The 26,244-nt window shown below is 36.7% G+C and overlaps 1 protein-coding gene across 30 annotated transcripts in view; it reads right to left on the bottom strand.

Annotated features, from left to right (window-relative positions):
• UMAD1 (UBAP1-MVB12-associated (UMA) domain containing 1) overlaps nucleotides 1–26,244 on the bottom strand; it is a 360,265-nt gene that overhangs the window by 283,544 nt on the left and 50,477 nt on the right. The window contains exons 4-6 of one of the 30 annotated variants that reach the window (XR_007402019.1): nucleotides 6,817–6,904; nucleotides 3,428–4,030; nucleotides 740–1,078 (exon numbers count right to left, since the gene is read on the bottom strand). The exons of 22 other annotated variants lie outside the window; for them this stretch is intronic. Coding sequence is in view for 4 of the 8 variants with exons in the window: in XM_049093618.1 (XP_048949575.1) it covers nucleotides 5,242–5,372 (131 nt within the window). In the remaining 4 variants the exon portion in view is untranslated. 7 more of the 30 variants (XR_007402022.1, XR_007402020.1, XR_007402021.1 and 4 more) reach the window with 7 other exon arrangements.

Here is a 26,244-nt window from a genome sequence, read left to right as displayed (position 1 = left end):
TAAGTGTCTGTCTTTAGTTCAGGTCATAATCCCAGGGTCTTTGGATCAAGCTCAGCAGGAAGTCTGTTTTTCCCTCTCCCTCTGCTGCTCCCCCTTCTTGTGCTGTCTCAAATAAATAAATAAAATCTTTTAAAAAAATTAGAACGGAAGTCCCAAGGGTTGCAAACTGGGTCAATGGAGAAGAATACATTTGGATGGTGGGCTCGATAAAATCGCTGAGAGGACAGGTAGCCAAAATCCTCATGGGAAGTCACAAAAGATCAGAGAGGAGGACACAGCACAAAGGAAGAAGAGATCTTCCTTGAGATGGGAGTTTTCATTCCAGTGAAAGTTCAGGAAAGGTAACCAGTTCCTGCTGATGACAAAGTCTCTTCCGTATTTTATGGGACAAAACTCTGAAAGCACCATTTACTACTTACTCAAATACATGAGCTTCTTTTAAGGAAAAACTGGATTCTCGTGGCAGGAACGCCCTGCATGCCTCATGCTCACGTATAAATAGAGTGGTTTTGAGTTGGGAACAGTATTGAACTGGCTCCTGACATTGCAAACAGAATTCCAACTTGCCCACAATGTCAGATCCAAAGCACATGAACCTCTAGATGCACAGAGTATGGGAGAAAAGAAACTTCCATATTTTTCTTCTAACTTAGTTTTGGTCAAAATCCAAATGAGAGACATTTGCATGCCTTATCAGTTTTCCTAGGGCTGCCATAAAAAGTACCACAAACTTGGGGGATTAAGACAATAGAAATTTATTCTCTCACTGTTCCAGAGCCTAGAAGTCTGAAATTAAAGGTCAGTACGGCCATGTTCTCTCTGAAGTCTCTAGGGGAGAAGGCTTCCTTGCTTCTTTCTAGCTTTTTCCAAGGATTTCCTAGGTTGCTGGCAATCCCTGGTATTCTCTGGCTCGTAGCTTCTTCACTTCAATCTCTGCCTGCATCATCACATGGCCGTGTTTGTGTGTACGTGTATCTCTGTGTCCAAATTTTCCTCTTCTTAGGAAGATACCAGCCATTAGGTGAAGATTCACTCTAACCAGTATGACCTCTTCTGAAACTGATTACATCTGCAAAGACTATTTCCATATAAGGTTACATTCATAGGTACTAGAAGTTAATAGGTTTTTTTTTTTTTTTTTTAGTAAATAAACTCCCTTATTTGTTTTTTACATTAGCTGATATTCAATTGCTGTTGCTTAGAAGCACACAAATCCTAATTAGTACAGGAAGACCTAAAGAAAGTATTCCAATATTCTCACTTTTAAAAATAAACATGTTAACTATAATGTAATAAAATAATAAAAATAAATAAACACCTGTATCTCTAAGGAAAATCACCATAATCAATTGGAAATGTAGCCAGCTACTAGGATAGGAGGGGGGGAAAAAAAACCTAAAAAAATAAAGGCATATAAAAATCTGTACCTCCACACCTTTCCCTTAACCTCTGAAAGTCTTTTTTTTCTTGCTCTTTCCCCCTAGTTTTTTTTTTTTGAGATATAACTGACCAACATGATTGTATTGGTTTAAGGTACACTACATAATGCTTTGATATATGTAAATATTACAAAATAGTTACCACAACGAGTTCAGTCAACATCTACTATAGAAGACACTAGTCAAACTGCAATACATGCTAACCACTCATTCCTCCAGGTAGTCCAAACTCTACTTTTCTACAAATTCCAATTATCAGAATGCAGCATACCTGCATTCAATTCACTTTACCGGAGGCTTTAGTTCTACAGTAAAATTCTCTTTATATTAAAAATAAATAAAAACACAGGAAAAAATATATTGGCTTCTTCTACAAAACCACAAATGAACACAATAATCATTGTTTCTTCAAAAAGTCTTTTTATAATTACTCTGAGAAAAGTTTGTCCTGATGCTAATGAAAAGTTTTCTTTTCTTTGCAAATTAGGAAGCTTAGTAGTTTCTACTACTAGTGTATTTATACTTGGTAGTCTATCCTATAACACCATAGGAGTCTAGGTCAACAATTCTCAAATTTTGATTGTATCAAAATTACCTACCATGTGGGAGGGATACAGAGGGAGATGATTAAAATAGGTGCTATCCTGTATGTTGGCAAAATGAATTTAAATAAAATTTAAAATAAAGTAAAATAGGTGCCTAGGACTCACAGCTAACCTACAAATTCAGAGTTAATGGGGATAAGGCCCAGGCATATGCACTTCTGACAAACATCCAAAGTGACTGTGATATATGAGCACAGCCAGTGAGGGTTTTTTCACCCTCTTCCTCCCTTTATTCTCAGGGGTGTAAAGTTTGCAAGTTCTATTTCAATGGTCTTATGGGAGTTCATGTTCTTTATTGCAAGGTATATATTTGTGAATTTAAATTTAATATTAATAAGCAGTTTATAAGCATTTTACATCTGAACTACTCATTTGAAATAATACTCGTGACTCTAGTTTAGGTCCTGTTGAAGTTTTTTCCCCCCAGAGATGACATACATGCTCAAACAGATGGCTTTATTCATCCTCACCATGTCCCTCAGTAATACACTGTAAGAAACTATTATTCTCTTCAAAAATGAAAATAAAGGCTCAAATCCAAGTCAAACTGAGTGTTTATTAAACACCTTTAATGTTCAAGACACTGTTAAGTATCACCTCATCAGGACAGGTTAAATAGCTAAGGAGGTACATCTCTGAATATGGAAAGGTTAGTGTTCCATTGAAACACTCCCCAGACCACCGACTCACCATCTCCTGCTTACACAGAATTCAACAGTCTGAACAGTCTAATGATTTTAATTGATCAGTAGAAGCAGTTGTGAACAATTCGGAATAAGAGCTCCAAGTTCAAGTATTTTCTTCTTTCCACATTATTTTCCTCATCTTCATTTCACATGTCAAAATTAATTAAAACCTCTCAAATTGAAGACTATAAAGTACCATAAAGAACTATAGTCACTAAGGTGAAAAAAAAAGATACTGGTTTCCATGGCCTTCTACAGTTGAAACTACGTGAAAAATTATTTCGTTGGTTTGAAGTCTTTTGTGAAATCCCTTGCGAGACTCAACTGTTGACTGTGGTTAGAATACATTCACAAGTATAATCAGATTGCATCATCGCCATCACCTGCTCAGAGGCAAGTTGAAGAAACATGTGCTCATGAGGCTGAGGCTGCCTCATTGTCCTACACGCTCATGTGGGCTTGCCAGAGAGATTAGTCACCAGTTTGCAGCTGGTCTCAAATTCAGTTGCTGTGATACAAGTGCAGATGCCGGGGCTTACCCTAATTATACCGCTCCAGTTTAATCTTTCCACTTGTAGCATACTATATATTGGATAGAATTCAAGACTCTGAAAATTGGTTTCAAACAGAAGAGATTTCAAAATCACACATTCGTGACCCTCCCCTATGGCCTGCTAATCGTATTTCATCACTGTACCTTCGGGATCTCCCGAATCTGGCCCAAAGGTGTTTTTGGCTACCTCAGCCATCACTGACTCTCATCAACAAAAGGGCAGGAAAAGCTATTCTTAAAAAATTAAAAAAAAAACATTTTTTTAATAAAATAAAAGTTCTGTCAGCTCACAAGGTACTTTTTATGTTTAAAAAAAATTCCATTTTTTCCCTGTTTGGAATTAAACATACTAGCAGATACTACAGAACTTAATCTTAGTCATTGGTTTCCAAATTTGACTGATGATCAGAATCACCCTAGAGGCTTTAAAAAACACCCATAGATCCCCCCAGCTATATACTGAACACACTGAGTCATAACTTAAAGAGGTTTCTTTTCAAATTAATCTATAAATAAAGCTTATGTTGGTGCTGCTTCTAAGAAGAAAGAAAGAATGGGTCTCTGCATATCTCAGGCAGGTCTCTTTGCTGCCTGTTACCGTCTACATGTAATAAGTGCCCTTGTGTCAAGAAGGATGTCTATACAAGGAAATGGGGTAAAATAGAACTTTTAAGACAAAAAAAGAAAGAAAATCCTAGCATCACAGATCCATAGAAGATAATCAGTCCAGAGGATCCAAGAGGATATCTGTGGATATGAACAAAAATGATGAGGGGTAAAACACAAATTTCCAAGAAGTCATAACTTATTAGGCATCTGTTTCAATTTGTTAGATGCATATAGTTTTTTTCTCCAAGATAACTTAAAAGTATGATTTTCAAGGTACACATTTTAAACTTTAGGTTATGCATTTCTACTCTCTTGTTTCTTAATGCATTCATGCCACCTAAGTGGTAAACAGGAATAGACAACCCATGCCTTCACCACACATACCTTATCATGTACGATATTATTAAAAAATTAAAATACGAAAATAGGTGTATGAGTAAAATAAAGTATCTTACAAGAAATTCACATCAGTATATTTCAAAATACCACTGGGGGATACAGATAGCACATTCAAGTTACAGTGAACACATTATTTGAAAAAAAATCACTCTTAAATTCTGCAATATTTCTCTTTCCCAAATGAATGTTAGTTTTACTTTATCATCTGATCTAAAATTTAGAATGTGTTTATTATATAGAAATATGAAGTTAAACATTCTGCTATCACAGGTTATTCAACACAGTGCTAAAATAATCAGTCTCAATTCTAAAAACTGGATTTTCCTAAAGTCTAAAAAGTACACAACTATGATAAATAGAATCTTCAGTAGCTTCAGTTAGTCTGTTTTAATATTTTAAAATAACCAGTAAACATGAAGTTTAGTTAATAGCGAATTTTCCTAAGCAGAGTTTCCTATGACAGAATATGTTAATCTGACAACTATTTATAGCCAGTTATAAATTTAAGCATACAGAACAGTGATGAGATTTAAATAAAACCTTAAGGTCAAATTTCAAACTTACTCTCTCATCTTGACCCAGTTTCTGACCCATACTATTACAAATTAATTTCTTTGTTATTTAATATTTATTTTATCTCTTCAAAATATAACACAAGGTGTCCTAAACAGTCATACTGTCGATGCCCTATGGTGGGAAAATAGGTAGATTAAATGAAGCAGAGGCCATCTTATCCAATGTGATTAGAACTATTTATTTAATAAGCATTCAGTTAAATGGGAAATCACTTAAAAATGCATACATTCACCATTACATTTTAATTCAAAACAAATAAATTATATCATTTTAGGAAAGTACATAATTTGAAGTTACTTAGAAGAAATACAATTTTCCCTGGCATTGTCTCTTTCCATATTATCATCTTACTGAATGTTGATTCAGGCTGTTATTCAGTACAACAGAAAACTATTTCTAGAGCATTGGTAAATACGACATAGTAATTTTTGGCAGTGGATTGCTCTTATTTCCTCCTCTTCTTCATATTTAGATCCAGCCTTTTCTGTCACAACTTGTATGGTTTCTGCATCATCCATAATTTCATTTAAAACAAGCAAACAAAAAAGCTATCAGTTTACCATACATTACTGTCTTACTAATTGACAAAAGCCTTCAATTTGTCAGAGATGATTAAAAACGCATACACAACAACAACAAACTATGTTCTTCAGTATCTCTTGCAATTCAGAATATTCTCAAGTCATAGTTTTCACCAAAGTTTAGTAAATGCTTCAATGGAAATTTTGCTCTGTGCCCTTATTATACCTACAATTTAAAAAAAATGTTTGATGTTATCTATTTTATATGACTGCTAGCTCTTACACTCGTTTTCCAAATTAAAATTCAAAACTTTTTTTCACATCTCCTCTTTAAACACTCCAAAGTTTCTGATTTGAAGGTTACAGCAAGAACATTAAATTCAATGGCAAACTATGGCTTTTAGGTCACTTTACCGAAGATCCTAAGGAGAAGGATGGGAAAAAATTGAAAGTACAGGGAGCACACTCATTTCAGGTAAGTTTATTTTCAAGTGTTTCTATGCTGATGGTACATATTAATGGGGGAAAATCCTATAAATAATTTAGAGAGTCCATTAGGTAAAACACTAAAAGATATATAATATATATTATTTCAAAATTCTAGGATTTGTGAATTTGCCTATAACAAAAACTGTAGTTTGTTAGTTCTAGCTGCATTGCTATCTATGGCAACTGTAAATCCCTCTTTGAATTTTGGTACTTTACTGCCCCATGCTCTGCTTTTCTGTGTCATCAACTTGGAGAACTGTTTCAACTACATGGCATAACTGATCTGCAATAAAACTGTCATTATCAATAGAAAGACATATCATTTTTGAGTTTTTGAACAACAGGTTGATCAGAAGACAATTTCTCTCTACAGCTGTCCAACACCCCAACATCTGACTTTCCCCAACTTTGCACCCATCTGTCACTTGCTTTGACATTCCACAGAGGGAAGATTTGGGGCCAAGGCCTATATTTGCCACCTGATAATAGAGTTCTGAGCCTTTCTTAGTAAGCCCAAAACATAATTCATTGTACAGAGCCTCCGACTGTTTTGTAGCAAATGCGATCTTACAGATATTTGCAAATCAGTCTAATGCAGAATCCTACATTCTTTTCTTATCTCGGCCACACCTATATTGATAGTTCTTTTTTTTTTTAAAGCAATTAAACTATGGATTATTTTCAAAGCATTGAACTATGTATGTTTTTATAGAAATAATTACTTCTTCATTACATTCATATTTTTAAAATTAAATTGTGCAGTTAAAGGAACTAATACCCACGTTTAGGAGCAAAGAGTGTGTGACACATGGATGGGACACCACTCCACTCTGCTGGATGAGCAAAAGCATGTCTGCTCACCAGAGAAGAGCCTATACACTGTCAATATTTAGGGCTACATGGAAAAGTTGGAGAATATTGATCAATTTGCAAACTCACCTAAGTGGAGGTCAATTAAGACTTCCCTTCTATACCATTCTTTGAGGAAATCATGGGACCCTTCTTAAAGTAATGAACAAAAGAGGCACTGAAATGGAAATGAAAGTATTTTGGAGGAAATTAAAAATGAAATTTGATTTTCCAAGTCTTTGTCAAGGACCAATCCTATACTTCCAATTTTTACTTCAAAGATACAATGCATCATTATATTTTTAAATAAAGGTTCTGGGAAAAAATTGGTGCATATATAATTAAACAGTAAGAGTCAATCACAGAATTTTTAATCTTAATTTTTAAATTTTATTTATTTGAGGGCAGCCCCCCATGGCTCGGCGGTTTAGCGCCACCTTCGGCCGGGGTGTGATCCTGGAGACCCAAGATAGAGAGTCCCGCGACGGGCTCCCTGCATGGAGCCTGCTTCTCCCTCTGCCTGTGTCTCTGCCTCTCTCTCTCTCTGTCTCTCATGAATGAATAAAATCTTTAAAAAAAAATTTATTTATTTGAGAGAGAGAAAAAGAGCAGGCAAGAGTAGAGAGAGGAGCAGGGGGGAGGGAGAAGAACAAGCAGACTTGGCACTGAGAGTGTAGCCCTACAAAGGGCTCAATCCCACAACCTGGAGGTCACTACCTAAGCAGAAACCAAGAATAGGGGGCACCTGGGTGACTTGATCAGTTACACATCTGCCTTTGGCTCAGGTCATGATCTCAGTGTCCTGGGATCGAGCCCCCCATCTGGTCTCCATCTAGCCCCTCATTTAGCCCCCTAACAAGCCCCAGATCGGCTCCATGCTCAGCGAGGAGCTTGTGCTCTCTCTCTCTGGCTCTGCTTATGCTCTCTCTCTCTCTCAAATAAACAAAATCTTTAATAATTATTAATTATTTTATAGAAATAATTACTTCTTCATTACATTCATATTTTTAAAATTAAATTGTGCAGTTAAAGGAACTAATACCCACGTTTAGGAGCAAAGAGTGTGTGACACATGGATGGGACACCCAAAAACAAAAAAAGGAAAGAAAGAAACCAAAAGTCAGACACGTAACCAACTGAGCCACCCAGGAGCCCCACAGAATTTTTAAATAGAAAGTTTTACTTAGTGAAATAAACTCATTTTTCAAATCAGATATACAATAAATGCAATATTTCCATCTTGATATAGGCAATATTGTATTTCCATTAATAATGAAATCTGACAACCAGAATTCTACCAAACTAAAATAGCTAATGTTGACTATCCACAAAGCTGTAAGAGGCAGAGAAGAACCTACAAATGCTAACAAACAGGCAAGAAGTTTTCCATTTAAATTTGATCAGGTTATTGTTCTTTCTTTAACAACAACAAAAGCTTCATCTAATGTATTACTTCAACAAATCAAAAATGAAATATGAAGATAGAAAGAATTTCAGCAACAAAAATTAAAAATTCCTGAATGGAATTTCTAGCAATATTCACAGAATAGATATATTAACTTGAGGCTTTAATGATCCCAGAAAAAAAAACCAAAAACCCAGCTCACAAGAGTACACAGCTGTTTGGAAGGTCAAATGAAATCAGACATGTCATTGTGCTCTGAAATGTTTAAAGTACTGGGAAGAAATCTTACGTCATAAAATTAACCAGTATATATTAATTAGTAAGAATGCCTAATAACAATCTCAAAATTTATATTTTAGGATTTTTTGAAATTTTCAACAATGCTACCTTTCTGAAAGTTATTCTAAGTAGTCTTTTAATAAATATGGGTTCAGTAGAATATTCAGCTTTACAAAATTATCCATGAAAAAAGGAGTTTTATGCCAGTATGGAAAATGCTGAATATTATAAGCCAAGGTAGTTATTTTCAAGACAATAATAGGTTTAAGGCTATAAAGTTGTTGCAAAATATCTTTAAGCATTTTATTTTATTTTTTCTTTTTCTTTAAACATTTTAAGCCAAGAATTTCCCAAACTTAATTTAAACACGTCTCCTTTTTTTTTTTTACCAACTATTAACATCCCCCCAAAATAGTAAATTTTAATGTTTCAAATTTAACTCAAATATTACTGTCTTCTCTTATGTCCAAATATGAAAGATTTTAGATCAATTTTACCTTTTTTTGACCTACTTACCTTTTGTCCTCTATTTTATATACAACACGCTTTCACCACTAATTCTAGGTAAAATATATATTTATATTAAGCTACATGTTAAAAAGCCAGCAATGGAGTCATCTAAAATCCAATTAAATACAAGAAGGTAATAATCAAGTGCATTAAAGAAATAAAAATCAAATATCAAAATTAATAGCATTCATAATAAAACAAAAACAGTAAATATGTGATGATCTATCACATACATATCAGAAGATTATGAAATGAGACAAAAAAATACAGAATTACTTGTTCTTAAGTAATAATAAATCTGGTCTTGAGATGGAAGTATAGAAGACAATAAATAGGCTATAGCCAGGATGTAACAAAGCTTGAGCTGTTAAAAACAGCTTTAGTAACAGCAGGTTTTTCTTACAAGCTGTCCATACTCTAAAGTACTAAACAGGTAAGTGGAATATAAAAATCCACCAAAATAGAATTTATCCTCACAAAACTTAAAAATTATCCTTTTCCCCACAAAATATTCTATAAATGTCAGATACTAGACTGTGAATCAAATCTCAATACATTTAAAGACTATCATTTGGGCCATATTCTCTGACCACAATGCATGGAAGAAAAATCTTCACCAAAAACGTAACCAAAACAAAACATCTCATACACTTGGAAATCTTAAAATACTTTTAAATAACTCAGGAATGAAGTATAGAAATTGAAAAATATATAAAATTTAAAACTAGTGGAAATAATACAAATTAAAATTGGAAGCTACTAAATAGCATTTGAAGGGAAATACAGACCATTTTAATGACTACATTAGAATATAAAAAGTTAAACATTAATCAGCCAAAAGTAAGCAACCAGCCTAAGAAGTAGAATGAAACTAACCAAATAAATCCCAAAGAAAATGGGGGGCCGGGGGCAGGGAACCCAAGGCAAAAACAAAAAACAATGAAATAGGATATACAATTCAACAGAGAGGAACAATAAATTCTAAAGTCCATCTTTGAAAAGACTAAAAAAAAAAAGAAAAAGAAAAGGCTAAGGAAAAATAGCAAAGGACTAAATAAACAATATTAGGGGGAGAAGTACAACATAACAACAAAAATCCCAGGGATTAAAAAAGAAAGAAGAGGTTATTTTTAAAAACTCTCTGGCAATAAACTGTGAGGTTTTTTTTTTTAAATAAGCAATCTCCTATGAAACTATAACTTACCATATTGACTCCATAGATTACTCAATGATTATTAATAAATTCATTCAGTAGATAAAAAGCTACCTACTAAAGAAACACGAGGCCCAGATCATTTCACAAGTGATTTCTACTAAAATCAAATCTTATACAAATTTTTCCAATAAATTGTTTTCAAAGTGAGGAATACTGAGGCTTCTGGATGGCTCAGTCAGTTAAGCATCTGACTTCAGTTCAGGTCATGATCTCAGGGTCCTGGGATCGAGACCCATTTAGGGCTCCATGTTCAGTGGGGAGTCTGCTTGTCCCTTTCCTATTTCCTCTCCCCCTGCTTGTGCTCTCTCTTCCCCTCTCTCTCTCAAATAAACAAATAAAATCTTTTTTTAAAAAATAATACTTCCCACTTCACTTAATGAGTCTAATATAACCCTGAACGAAACTTTTCAAAGAGAGCTCAAGAATGGAAAATCACAAATCTCACTCATAAAAATGTGTTGCAAAAATTCAAGCCAAATATAAGCCAAGTTAATCCAGTAATTTATTTTTGAAATATCAAAAATAAAATATACTTTGACTTCACTTCAGGAATGCAAAGTTGTTTACATATGAGAATTAAAGGCAAAAAATTACTTGATCAAGATCTTAAAAAGGCATATTTAATAACACTGCCAATTTTTATTTTAAAAACCGTATCACAAATTAGGAGTAACCTGATAAACAGTATATGCTGTATTTACTAAACATTGCAAACATTATAAACATTCTCTTCATGATCAAAAATGGAAAAAAGATGCTTACTTCCACATTTCAACACACTAGATGTCCTAGATAATGCAATGAGATAAAAAATACAAGCCATGATGACTGCAAAGAAAGAAACAACCTCCTTAGTGTTCATGACTACCTACTTAGACATTCCAGAAGAATTTAAAGATGAATTATTAGAAATAAAAACTTTATCAAGATGGTTGCTACTGGGGCAGCCCGGGTGGCTCAGCGGTTTAGCGCCACCTTCAGTCCAGGGCCTGATCCTGGAGACCTGGGATCGAGTCCCAAGTCAGGCTCCCTGCATGGAGCCTGCTTCTCCCTCTGCCTGTGTCTCTGCCTCTCTCTCTCTCTCTCTGTCTCTCATAAATAAATTAAAAATAAACAAATGAATGAATGAATGAATGATGGTTGCTACAAAAATCAACTGCATGTTTTTATGCTAGCAACAAACAGAAAACGCAGTCTTGAAAAAGAAAACATTTTCAGAATGGCAATGTAATGGAAACCCATGTATCCATGACGTAAGAAATAGAATTTATTTAACCTTGAAGTTGCCCCATCTCAGGCTCCTTTACCCCTACTTCAGAGGTAAATTTTCTTGAAAATCTGTATTTCTCATTCTTTTTTTTTTTTTTTTTTTTAAGATTTTACTTATTTGACAAAGAGAAAGAGAGCACAGGCAGGTGGAGCAGCAGGCAAAGGGAGAGGGAGAAGCAGGCTCCCTGCCAAGCAGAGAGCCTGCCATGAGGCTCAATCCCAGGACCCTGGGATCATGACCTGGGCTGAAGGCAGATTCCCGACTGAGCCACCCAGGTGCCCCTTCTCATTCTTTAATATTGCTAACCATAGTCATTTATATCCCTAGTTTAGTTTTATATGTTTCAGAACCCTCTATTAAAAGAATCACAATGACAATGTGCATACGATGTTCTTCAGCAGTTTGTCTTTCTCATTCAACATCATATATCTGGGATTCGTCCATATTGCTTCATGTACCCTGAGTTGTTTCATTTTTATATGACACTCAATTGTATGAGTATAACACAGATTATATACCTATTCTGATGATGAACATCTGGGATGTTTTCTATGTTTTGTTTTGTTCTACCATTAAAAGCAACACTGTTACTGGACATTTGTAGGAAAAAAAGAAGAACTTTGACTCAGGTCTAACACTTTATACAAAAAGTACTCAAAATGGACCACCTGCTTAATGGTATTTTTATGATAGCAGCCCAAAGGGACTAAGACAGCATAAGCAAGAGGAAAAAACATATCTGGTAACATCTATCACTTTAATGACCTTCCCCCAGCTAGTCACCAGACAACATGACAAAATATAATACAGGGACACATCAACAGACCCATGTTTGGAACAATTTCTAAGCAAACCCTAATCAACCCATAAGCCTCACTTTGTCCTTGCAATCTCAGCACCTGACTGTTCTGTCAGCTCCAAGTCTCTCAATGGTCCACCTTCTCTACAGAGTTTCTTTTGTTTTTCCGCATTCTACCCTCCTTGGTTGGTGCTTTTTGAAATGAACACCAACCTCTGGCCTCTCCACCTTATTCTCAGGGCTTATCTTCATAAAAGATGGTGAGATGGCAAAGGATGAGTCCTCCTGACTTTCACTGATGAAGATCCAGAACTGAACGAGTTTCTACTGTTCACATCTACAAAAATTAATCTCACTTAAGTCTACATTGGATACAACCTGGACATTATATAATTATTAGCACATACATAATGCTGATATACTTGAGAATATGGATAGAGAAACAAAAAATATGGAAGTTCATTTCAGACAAAAAGGAAAGAAAATTCTTTAACCATCACAAGAAATTTGTAAAATATGTGAGAAATTATGCAAGGTGCCAGAAGACTGGGTTTTGAAGAGTTAATTAGCATTTTTGAGTTTAGGGCTCTCTTTCTCTTCCTCTCTCTTGCCTTTTCTTCCCCTATCCCTCCGTCCCTCCTATTCTTTCTCTCTTCCTCTCTTTCAGTTGGTTAAAAAATTCTTTTTTTTTTTTTTTTTTTTTTTATGATAGTCACGCACAGAGAGAGAGAGAGAGGCAGAGACACAGGCAGAGGGAGAAGCAGGCTCCATGCACCGGGAGCCCGATGTGGGATTCGATCCCGGGTCTCCAGGATCGCGCCCTGGGCCAAAGGCAGGCGCCAAACCGCTGCGCCACCCAGGGATCCCTGGTTAAAAAATTCTTAAAAGAGATCTATACAATATAACTGCCTTCATTTGTATTACACAAAATACACACATGTATTTGGTATTTTGCACTATCTTTCCTTTGACAACATTTCACAGCAAAAAAAAAAAAAAAGCCTTAATATTTATGCCCACTGTAACTATTGAAACACTCTGCTTCCATAGTTGCTCATTTCAATCAAATTAGCTTAGTATGTACTGATTGTAAAATACAATTTTAAGATGGCCAAAACATCGAAAAGTATACTATTATATTATTCATAGAATTTGCATCTACTTTTGAGTTCTACAAGGGACAAATATATTGACTCATTTTAAAAAGTGTCCTTTAAATGTTTTAAGTTATAAAGCCTGCAGGTTTGTAAAAGATAACTATCAATTTCTTAATAGAGTGTTAAACCTGGTCCCATTATATCCAAAATGGTAAATGCTGTCACAAATACGTGGGTGATTAAATCAGGGTCACTGTCACTTGGGTAAACTGTTCAGTACAGAAACAATTTATAATATATATACCTCTATGAACTAAAGCTGAGCAATCAATAATTTTGTCTTCCTTCATCTACAAGTAGCTTATTCAACATTAACTAGTAAATCAAGGGTGAAAGGAAGGGTTGTAAATCACAAAGAAAAGATTCATTTTACTCTTAATTCCCACTTGAATCTATGTAAAATGTTAAGTTACAGACAGTTAAGGAGAAGCTGTTGTTTTTGAATATGTAATTGCTATTTAGATGATAATGGCATGGATGTCACAGTAGAACCATGATCCAAATTTGAATAAGGTCTTAATGAAGGAGGCGAAGAGAAGAATGAGGAATGAAATACAACAGTGTCAGCAACAGACCTTAATGAAGCAAATCACTCTCAGTACCTTTGTAATTCAGGAGGAGCCGCATAAAAAAAGTGGCAACTGAAGGATCAAAAGCAGGACCTTTGCAAACCAAACATGCTTAAAACATGACATCACTGTCTGGGCAACAAGGCATTGTGGAGAGCAGCCCCAATGTTTGGGTTTTACAGCTCAGATCGCAAAATAACTACATTAAAAGATCTGGCTAGGCAAACCAGTTTCCTTAGAAAGCATCTTTATATTTCAAGTTAATGACATTTCTGAACAGAAAAAGAATTTCAATGTCCAAAGATATCTTGGCTGATTTTTAAAAAGCACTAGATGTTAACACTAAGGATCGTTTTAAGGCAAAATTAAGCTGATTTCTGAATCTCATAAAACTAAAGAGGTCTTTTTTTTTGTTTAAGTTCCAAACTATCATCTGTTCTTTTATTATGTTAGATTTATGAACCATACAATGCATTCTACTTAGTAAGTGATAGAATCATTTTACATATTCCTATTCAAAAATCAATTTCGCTTTTGCAAAATCGCATTAAGGCAGTGTGGGAGCATATGGCATTCCCACTGCCAAATGGAACATACGTTTAGCATGTTTAAATGGTTTACCAAAGGTAACATTGATGATGGTGCTAGAAACGGAACACAAGCCTTCTGATTTCCAAGGAAGTCATTCAAGGCAAGTAAAAAGTGCTATAGTTACAAACTTGATTCCCACGCAGGTATTTTCTCATGTCTTCTAAGTAGCAATAATTTGATGACCAAATCTATTCCACCTGAACATTGCAGGCAGGTCAACTACCACGCTGGATATAGTTTTTGCTGCACAATACAAAGAACCACAGAAACTGATTTTTGCCTACCTATCCCAACTCCTCAAATATGTGCAGAAACAGTAATCCTACTATGCAAAGCATGCTAGCGCAATCATTACCGTTATGTGCTTCTAATGAGAAAACAATGCCTCAATACTAATTAATAAGTGCCCTGACACAGTCATGTTACTGTTTCTAGGGACTAACTAAAAATGATTTGACTTCAAAGATAGGAATGGTATAAAAACATAAGCCCAGCATTAAGAAAGATTCACTGTCACCTCCCTGGGCCACTGCTAGGATCTTAGGCACCACTGCAAATGTCTGCACTGTACTGAATTATTTTTAAAATCTAAGTTAAGATGGTCCATCCGAAAATAACAGAAACAACACACAGGATGTAGAACATACTGGTTAAGAGCACAGACTCAAGACAATCTAGTTGAAAATCCCAGCTCTGGCACTTACTAACTGCAATCTTGGGCAAGTTACTCAACTTCTCTCACAATTAGCTTCCCCATCTGTGAGTTGGGGATAACAGAACTAAGTTCTGAGAGCAGCTATGAAGACAAAATGAGTTAAGATCATGTATTGTCACTCACTAGTGTGTGGCTTTAGAGGAGTTCCTTAAGCTTTGCATACCTCATTTTCCCCAACTCTAAAAAATAACAATACCTAATGTTTCTAGGTATTTCAACTGAAGCTTTGGAGCACGCTTTAAAAGACTAAAAATCTGGGACGCCTGGGTGGCTCAGTCGGTCAAGCATCACTTCTACTCAGGTCACGATCCCAGGGTCCTGGGATAGAGCCACGCCTCAGGCGAGATGTCTGCTTCTCCCTCTCCCTGTGCCCCTCCCCTTACTTATGCTCTTGCACTTTCAAATGAATTAATTTTTTAATTTTTTAAAAAAAAGCATTTCTTTAAAAAATAAAAGGACAAAAACCTTACACATACTGTTAGCATTCTTATTAGTTTTAATTTCTCTTACTAGAATCACTAAACATCATGTACTTCCTATGTCCCACTGGCATTTCCTCAACTTATCCTTTACTCCTCCCATCATAGCGCCCTAACCAGCAGAGCTAGACTGCTGTGCTGACATAAGCCTCTCTGTTTGCATCTCTTCTAGTCTTCCCTCAACCCTACATCAGTAATTCACTTCTTAGACTCTTTTGATCATCTTTTTATCTGACTTTTGTTCTACTTCAACACAGATTTTACATATTTTCACTAAATCTCTCCTTTTTCTTTCCCAAATCACAAACCACACACAGACACTAATGAGCATCAACTTTCTTTTCAACACCCAGACTCCATGAGAACACTTTGAATGGCAACTTTCATAGCTTATTCTAGGGAATAGCGATTTCACCTAGGTTTTCTCCACACAAAATAGCACCAAAGATTTTTTTTTTTAAAGATTTTATTTTTTTTATTCATGAGAGACACAGAGAGAGAGGCAGAGACATAGGGAGAAGCAGGCTCCCTGGGGGGAACCCGATGCAGGACTTGATCCCAGGACTCCAGGATCATGACCTGAGCCAAAGGCAGATGTTCAACCACTGAGCCACCGAGGTGTCCCAGCACCAAAGATTTCTAATAATAGATTATAGAGCACAAATACATTTTGGTTTTGAATATGTGCAACGGCTTCAGCCTGAATTAGAATTTGTTGCTTTATAATGGAAACACTCAAATGACTATTACCAAAGTAATAGATTAAGTATAGTACTTAGAGCCAGATGAGTATATAAAATATGTATTAAGCATTTTGTGATGACACACTGAACATGAATACTGCACAAAGCATGTGACCCAATCCAATTATATTTACTTTATGGTCTAAGTGGAGATCTCACCATTGCATAGAAAGTTTTAAAAAAATAAAGACTGGTTTACAAGATGTGAGAAGAGGTGCTCCCTTCCATGTACAATAATAACAAGGTCAGGGATCCCTGGGTGGCGCAGCGGTTTGGCGCCTGCCTTTGGCCCAGGGCGCGATCCTGGAGACCCGGGATCGAATCCCACGTCGGGCTCCCGGTGCATGGAGCCTGCTTCTCCCTCTGCCTGTGTCTCTGCCTCTCTCTCTCTCTATCATAAATAAATAAAAATTTAAAAAAAATAACAAGGTCAGAGAGAATGCCAGCAGTCCTGTGTTCTCTGGCTTCTGTGCTGTCATCCCCCTTCTGGACATAGACCTTCATGCTGAGTTAGTCCACATCACTTTCCATTCAGATAACGAAACCATCCAGGATTGGCCCCATCTTCCCTATTTTTCTACTCAAATAAAACAGAGCACTATTTTTTCCATTGATGACCTTTTTGTAATGAAAAACTATAAATGAAACTGACATTCTGGTACAAAAGCAATTCTCCAAAGCAGCAGTTCTTAAACTCTGTCATCTCAAGATCTCTTTACACTCTTGAAAATATTGAGGACCTCAAAGGGCTCTCACTTATGACAGTTATTGATATTTTATCATATTAGAAATCAAAACTGAGAAATTTAAAATATATTTATGATTTCATTTAAAATTATGTTTTGGGGGCACCTGGGTGGCTCAGTCGATTAAGCATCTGCCTTCAGCTAAGGTCATGACCCCAAGGTCCTGAGATGGAGCCCCACCTCGGGCTCCCTGCTCAGCAAAGAGTCTGCTTCTCCGTCTCCCGGTGCCCCCTCTCCATTGCTTCTGCGTGTACATACCCACGTGCGCTTCTTTCCCTAATAAGTAAAATCTTTTTATAAATAAATAAAATTGTTTTGCATGTTAACATAAATAGCATGCTTTTATTTTAAAAAGCTGTATTAAAAAACACAAAAATGTAGTGAAAAGAGAGGCATTATCTTACATATTTGAAAATCTCCTTTAATTTCTGAATTAAGAGTGGACAGCTGAGGGATGCCTGGGTGGCTCAGTAGTTGGGCGCCTGCCTTCAGCTCAGGTCGTGATCCCAGGATCCGGGATCAAGTCCCACATCATGCTCCCTATGGGGAGCCTGCTTCTCCCTCTGCCTGTGTCTCTGCCCTTTTCTCTGTGTCTCTCATGAATAAATAAATAAAATCTTAAAAAAAAAAAATAGAGTGGACAATTGGGTTATCCTATCTGCTTCTGCATTCAGGCTGTTGTGATCCACTGTTTGCCTGGAGTATATTAAAACCCAGGGTCACACAGAAATGCACTTGGAAGAAGGAAGACGTCCTGGCCTTCATGAAAGTATCTCCTTGAGAACTACTATTCTAGGAAGGTCTGTGTAATTATATATTAAAACATCTTACTGGACAAACAAGAAATAAGTAAGAAAAAAAAAAAAACAAACCGGGGGATCCCTGGGTGGCGCAGCGGTTTGGCGCCTGCCTTTGGCCCAGGGCGCGATCCTGGAGACCTGGGATTGAATCCCATGTCGGGCTCCTGGTGCATGGAGCCTGCTTCTCTCTCTGCCTGTGTCTCTGCCTCTCTCTCTCTCTGTGACTGTCATAAATAAATAAAAATTAAAAAAAAAAAAAAAAAAAAACCTTCTGAGGCACCTGGGTGGCTCAGCGGTTGAGTGTCTGCCTTCGGCTTAGGGCACGATCCCCGGGTCCTGGGATCAAGTCCCGCATCCGGCTCCCCGCAGGAAGCCTGCTTCTCCCTTTGCCTGTGTCTCTGCCTTTCTGTGTCTCTCATGAATAAATAAATAAAATCTTAAGAAAAAAAAAAAAACAAAAAAACTTCCTAGGGGCTCACCCTCAGCCTCTGCATTGGTTAAGACAAATTCTTGGGATTATCTGTATTGTAAGCACCTGCATTCTAAGGTGATTCAAAACCTGAGTGAGGACCTCTGGAATTCAGTACTGGTTAGAAAAGATGTTTTTTTTTTTTTAAATTAATGGGCTATTTCTTGCCATGTATACGGTTAAATCCATACAATGGACAAAGTTTTTCTTTTTCTTTAATGAGTGAAAAATCAGAGTTCTAACAAGTTGGTACTTCACATTAAAAAATGAAAAATTCTACAGGTGAAATAAATTGGAATGATAATTGATTCTTTATTCTCACTCTTGATAGAAGGCCAGTTTAAACAGCAACCTTTCACAAGAACAGGAATTTGTCATTCAGTAATTCAAGGAACTGACATGATTCTTCTTGGAGAAGCCTCATTTTAGGCACATTTTCAAAACCTTAGCAAAAAGCATTACAAACATTGAGTGGGTTTTAATCGCCATTTTAGTAGGCAACGGTAATTATTTTTGGCAAATAAAATAAACTACAGCTGTGCCCAATTACATGAAGAGTCATTCACTGAAAGTTTGGCAAGGAAGAATTTTAAAAGCAGGCAGTAAATTCAGGGTAGCGCTACCAGAAGAGCGGCTGATGGCATTCTCCTGAAACTCTGCTATGGCTGGTCTTATGGCTTCAAAGAACACATAATAAATTTATATTCCAAAGGGACTGAAGAATGAATAGAAGTAAAAACTGAGTGCTTTACCCCTGCAGCTAGGACAGAGAAGTTGTAGAGGTGGGCCTAGCAACTGTGCATCAACACAAACTATTCAGCTTGTCTGTCAGCATTTTTTACAGAAAAGAAAACGAGGTACTCATCGTCAGGTAGGATGGATGGTCTAGCAGCTTGAATTAGGATCAAATTTTACTCAAGGGAACACATTACAGAGATTATAGTAGAGGTCAGTGGAAAAATAAGATTCAATTTAAAGAAAATCACTTCAAAAACTACTTTAAAATATTTGCCTAATACATTAAGAAATACATGGCTTTCATTTTCAAACTTGAGAGCTATTTATTTGGATTTTTTTTCAAGATTTTATTTATTTATTCATAGACACAGAGAGAGAGAGAGAGAGAGGCAGAGACACAAGCAGAGGGAGAAGCAGGGTCCATGCAGGGAGCCCAATGCGGGACTTGATCCCAGGTCTCCAGGATCACACCCTAGGCTGCAGGCGGCGCCAAACCGCTGTGCCACCGGGGCTGCCCCTTTATTTGGAAATTTTAAGAAATGTTTAAAAGGCACCGAGAGAAATGCAAGGAGTAAGAACCAAAATGAGAGTAGCTGTTTCGAGTATTAGTGGAAAAAAATACCTGAGTATTTGTTTTTTTTTTTTAAGATTTTATTTTTTTAGTCATGGGAGACACACAGAGAGAGGCAGAAACATAGGGAGAAGCAGGCACCCTGCTGGGAACCCGATGCAGGACTCGATCCCAGGACCCTGGGATCAAGACCCGAGCCAACGGCAGACAACCACTGAGCCACCCAAGCTCCGTGATGCCCGAGTTTTCTATCAGAACCACTCGAGTATGACTGAAACCCAGCTTTCCTGCTTCCCAGACCAGAATTGTCACAATATATTACAGGCAAAAAATAAGATATAATAAAATACATAACATTAACACCGTACTAAACTATTTCTGTCTTTGATAGTCAGTTTGGGAAGCACAGGACCACTGGGCCCTGAACAAGAATATCAATTATATTACCAACTTTGAAAGAGTGAGTTAATGGAGAGCTGGGGTTTTATTTTTATTTTATTTTATTTTTTTAATTTTTTATTTATTTATGATAGTCACACATTGAGAGAGAGAGAGAGAGAGAGAGGCAGAGACATAGGCAGAGGGAGAAGCAGGCTCCATGCACCGGGAGCCCAACGTGGGATTCGATACCGGGTCTCCAGGATCGCGCCCTGGGCCAAAGGCAGGCGCTAAACCGCTGCGCCACCCAGGGATCCCAGAGCTGGGGTTTTAAAATGTGACGTGGCCTATCATTTCTGTACCAATATTATCAAATGCCGTACTGTTAAAGCCAAGCTATGAATAATTTAATCCATAAAATCTGGCTTTTAATCACGATAATGGAAAGAATGGAAAAATGAGATGAGACACTCATATTGGGATCACTCTTCTACCTCGGGATCCCTTGCCTCAAATTCAACTGTATGGGAATATATCTCTATATACCTTTTCTGCCTGAGTTTCAATGCAAATTTCAGCTTTACAAATCATGACCTCCTCTTGCTGAGAAAATTCATAAAAGAAGAGAGGTCAGAGATAGAAAAGGGGAGTAGAGCCAAGAGCAAAGAAACAGCAGGAATGGTCACAGCAAAATCTTAGAGAAAGAGAAGTGGCAGAAAGTAAACACAGACAGGTATCCTCAGAAGGCAAAGGATTGGAACACAGGTCACAGGAAGAACAGTTGTCGTGAAGGAAGCACAGTGAGACCCCCAACTGCAAAACCATGGACAGGTGAAGCAGAGCGAGGAAGCAGGTTGGGAGGGGAGCTCCTATTTGTGTTCTAGTCATCATCCTAATCACACTTCTCTAAGGCCAGGATCAGGAAGCAGGACCTGCAGGGCAGGAGATAAGGTCCACCTGAATCAGGAAAGCTGGAGGGCACAAAACATTTAAATGAAGGAGGGTAGGGACTCCAACAACAACAACAACAACAACAACAACAACAAAAGCTACTTTATACATACTTTATCCTCATATGTAAGTTAGAGAAAGACAAATACCACTTGATTTCACTCCTATGTGGAATTTAAGAAACAAAACAGATGAATGTAGGAGAAGGGAGGGAAAAATAAAATAAGATGAAACCAGAGAGGGAGATAAACCATAAGAGACTCCTAACTATAGGGAACAAGCTGAGAGTTGCTGGAGGGACAGTAGTAAGGGGATGGGGTAACTGGCTGATGGGCATTAGGAGGGCACATATGTGATGAGCACTGGGTGTTATATGCCACTGATGAATCACTATATTCTGCGCCGAAACTAGTGATAGACAATATGTTAATTAATTCATTTTCAATAAAATTTTTAAAAAGAAAATACTTTATCCTCAACAAAGCAACAATGCAAATTTACAAGCATGGGAGACAGTAATCTGGGCAAGTTCCTACCAAACAAAGCACAGTGAAAATGGAAAGGAGCAGGGCAGTTTCCAGTCAATCACTTACTGAAGTTGTGTAAAATGTCAGGCAGATTGTCTTCAGCACGCTTTACTGCTTTCATTCAGTAAGTGCAAAAACTGTCACAGACACAGCTCCACCTGAAGGCCTCCAACCTTGGTTTCCCCTTAGGGTTTTGAGGTATGGGCCACAACTCCATCCTTCTGAGAATCTCCAGGCCCCAAAGCTCCACAGTGAGGGAGGAAACTCTCTGGTCCATTCATTTAAAACTATATTATATATTATGTATTTAGAAGGTAAGATAGGTTCCATTCTACCTCACACAGTTTTCTCCATGAGGAACAGAACATGCTAATTCAATGCCTGACACACAAGTGAAATGTTAATCAAATCTCTGCAGAGATCCAAGTGTGAATTACATGATTTTTTTCTTACTATAAACTTTTGGGTTTGGGGGCTCCCCCTCCCCAGGAATTACTTCAGTGAGCATCTCTAAATATTTTGAAAGGCTTATAAATAAGTGGGTAAAATATCACCACCTTTCATGGGAAGAAAATACTTTATTTTTATGTTCACTTTACTTCAGAACTTTCCCTATCTTTAAATATAGTTTTCTGGATATAATCAGATGAGAAGTCAGCAAAAGATTTATTTCCATGGATGTAAATAGTATTATTTATTGCCCAGGGCCTAGTTTAGAGGTTTTACTATACAAATTCATCCACTCTCTCTCCCTGAACTCTAATATGAACACCTAATATTTGCAAGGTATTATATGAGCATTTACATCGTAGAGCCTCACAAGTTGTATTTCCCCCAAAGTTGTGGAAGTGAAAAATAGATCTGCCCTCCCTCAACATAGCTTTAGGGCAAAATATGAAAAGTCTGGAGGAAGGAAGTAGTCTTTCTGATCCTAAACTTAGAACTAGATCTATTTCCAAGATTGGAACATCACATCCCCAGACCACCCTAGGGATTCAGAGAGTTTCTAAAGTGAAAATTTCCAGTGCTCCTGCTTAGGTCACTGTGGTGTCACTATTTTTAAACAGTTCAAGATTATCCTATTTTAATGTGAGATTAAAACAAATCTATACTTGGAATACATAAATTCTTGTAAAATTCTAAGGAAATCAAAATCTTAACTGGAGACCCAAGTTTATGAACGGTTGGTTGAAGCATAGACATATTTAACTTTCAAATCATCAGAAAAAGAATCTAAGAGGCCTAAAAACTCATGCTATCACCTTAAAAACAAAATTACCCTAAGAAGAAGGAGAAGCACAAAACTACCCTCAGAAAGGTCTGACCTTCCCATAATCAGTGAAGTCAGTCACCCCATCATGTTGGAGGAAACTGACACCACAAAACTCATCACTGACATGCTGCAGAAAAATTCAAGGTCTACTTTTGGGGCTGCTTGTCACTTTGAGAAGTGTTCCATTTAATACAAGATTCTCGTTCACCTCACCATTAAATAATTTCTCAGGAAGAGAGGTGGTTAAGAATAATGAGGGCCAGAGAAGCAGGGAGGGGAGAGGTCACTACCAAGAGAACTCAGGAAGCTAAAGCTGCGTGAGCACCTACAGGTAAAACCTGGCTACCTGATAGCTCCAAAGCTTGGGCCCAACTGCCCAAACAGGATCTCCCATCATATGATCTACCACAAAAAAGGAAAAATATTCAAACAGTTTAAAGTCTGCAATGATTCAATCTCAAACCCTTTGTGTTAAATCATGTGGATCTGGTTCAAGAAGTGATAGTGAAAGAAAAGGCTAAGTTCTAAAAATTGAAAGTCGACCTCACAAACATTTCTCATTTAAAACTTCTACCAATCTGGTTGAAACTAATGGCAGAGAGGGAGGCAGAAATGCAGCCACATGTATTTAAAAAAAAAAAAAAAACTAACTAAAGAATTAAGTCTCCATAGTTACTTTAAAAATGAGAATTGTTATATATTGCAACCATCTCATTGAAATTTGACCTCTTACTTCATTAACTTCACAAAAAAAAAAAAAAAAAAAGATTTGATGAAGCTTAAGGCAATTCACAAAAAATAAAAATCCTTTCACCAGCATGGTGTCTAGCCCATGTGCACTCAATTAAGTATTCGAGTAGGTACTCAATAAATATTTATTGAATAAATGATCAACTTACTGGAAATTCATGAATGGTTAACAAGGATTCTATGAGTCTCCTGAACTTATAGGTGAAATACTGGGCCCATGGGTACACGGGTATTTTTTCAACAGATACTCATACAGTCCATATCCAAAAAAGGATATGGCTTATTTTGAGTAATGGATGAATTATTTATCTTTCAGGCAGCCCACTATTAATATTGCTTGTTACTGAGATTTTGATAAGAACTTGACAACCAAAAGATCCAGATAACACATTTTCTGGATAGAACTAGAAGTACAGAAATTCTCTATTTCTAATTAAAAGCAGAACTGTATGTTCTGACAGTGAAATGAGCAGAGGGGAAGACTGATAAGGAATCCACTGCAAGCAACGGCAACTCCTCAAGAAAAAGGCCATTTAACAGCCTTTACAAAGTGGGCTGAAGGAACATCAAAATTTCCCCACAAAACACTTCTGGTCTCATTAAACTGAGTCATTTAAGAAACCAATGAACTCTGATTCCTCTCCAACTGATGGATGAATATCCCCAGGAGTTATATGCAGCACATGAGAAGATACACAATGATAAAGGAAAAACACTGCAAATCTTTTAGCATCTAATTTATTATTTGATGTTACCTAAGTTAAAGCATTTTATGTTAAAACAATCACAGCTATATTGTACACTGGGTGCAAAATTCACATGAGCTTAAGGTAACCCTAGCTGTGGGGGAGAGGGGGGTGCTTGAAGTCAAGCGCCTGCACTGAAAGCTTTAGGGGGTTCATAGTCAATGCTCCTTCATCACTGGGGCACTTTGGAAGAAAAGTTCAAGCAGAACTGCCATGGAGAGGCCATAGTAAGTGTTCAAGTTGGATTTTGCATTTGCCATTTTTTAAAGTCTCTGAAGGATACACATAAGATGTTTTAAGCAGACAACTTTAAGGAAACCCTTTAAGATGAAATAGATAAGTTATCTGATTCTTAGGTCTTTTAGAGATAAGCAAATTGAACACTGCAACTTGTCTGGCAAACATGGTGATTCTGATGTTAAAGCAATAAATATTAAGCAGTTCTTCCAGATAAAAATTAGACAAGGAAGTAGATAGTGAGGTACTTATCCAAAAAAAAAAAAAAAAAAAAAAAAAAAGAAAAGAAATCTATACAATCAGTGCTGTTGTAGAAGATTTTAATCTCTCCCTTCAGTCCAGCAAAGGATCAGGTACACAGTTCATTGAGAGGAGGCACGTGCTCATCAAGATTTTAATGGGTGAAAAAGTAAGATTTTTTAAAAATAGAAAGAAGTTCAAAACAATCTGATTTACTCTTGCTGAAAATTACCTGATCTACCACAAGAACATTCCTAGAGTTGGCTTGGAACACAGTAAGACACAAGTGGAATAAGGAAACGATGTTTATGGAGCATGCTAAGTTTAGGTCATTGCTGGTTCCATTTTGCATAGTCAAATGCCCAGGAAAAATCAATAAATCTGTGACCAGTCTTATACTGTTCTGTACAGATTTCAGATGGAATGTCTAAAAAGGGCAGTCTTCAAAACAAAACAAAACAAAACAAAACAGGAGAGTCTACATCGGAGTCTAGCCTGACAGGCCCAACCCATGAAGTTATTAAGGGTGAACTAGTTGGCAAGGATCAGTGCCCACTAATCAAAGCTGACTTTGAGCAGTTCTAGAGGCAGAAAATCTTTACAGAGTACTTTATTTAGCTTGAGCTTGTGAGTCATTTGTTCTGTAGGAAGGAGTTACTGGCAACAAATGAGGAAGAGCCTTGAGATCGATAAATTTCAGGCAGTTGACATCAGTTAATAGCTGGGGAAAAATATGTTTCTCCATGATCAAATGGGATCTGAATTTCCACAACTTTACTTACCAAATTCATACCACAAATTATTCTACTCTCAAATCTTGCCTCATGGCCAATTCCAGGGGCTAATAAGAAGTATTTTTTTCTAAAAAAATCATGATTTTATATGTATAAGCTTGGGTTTTCTAAGAAGTATTTTTTCTAGAAAAATTATAATTTTATACTAAGAAACATCTAATAATAAACTAATTTTTCCAAATTATCTTTATTGCAATAATTCACAAATCAGATCATATTTGGTTGTTTGGTTTTTTAACCTAATTATTATTAATTTTTAAAGATTTTATTTATTCATGAGAGACACAGAGAGAGAGGCAGAGACATAGGCAGAGGGAGATGCAGGCTCCCTTGTGAGGAGCCTGATGTGGCACTTGATCCTGGAACTCCAGGATCACGCCCTGAGCTGAAGGCAGACACTCAACTGCTAAGCCACCCAGGCATCCCTAACCTAATTATTCTTAACAATTTCAACTCTAAAAGAGTTTCATATGAAATCTAGCAGAAAACCAATCACACTGATAACAATTTTATCAGGAATACATGGAGATATAATAGGTTAAAAGAACTCATAGAAAGGTTGACG

This window comes from Canis lupus, chromosome 14 (genome assembly GCF_003254725.2).
Source record: "Canis lupus dingo isolate Sandy chromosome 14, ASM325472v2, whole genome shotgun sequence".
NCBI lineage: Eukaryota > Metazoa > Chordata > Mammalia > Carnivora > Canidae > Canis > Canis lupus.
The sequence above is the reverse complement of the archived record's forward strand: the minus strand, read 5'-3'. Positions and strand labels throughout refer to the sequence as shown.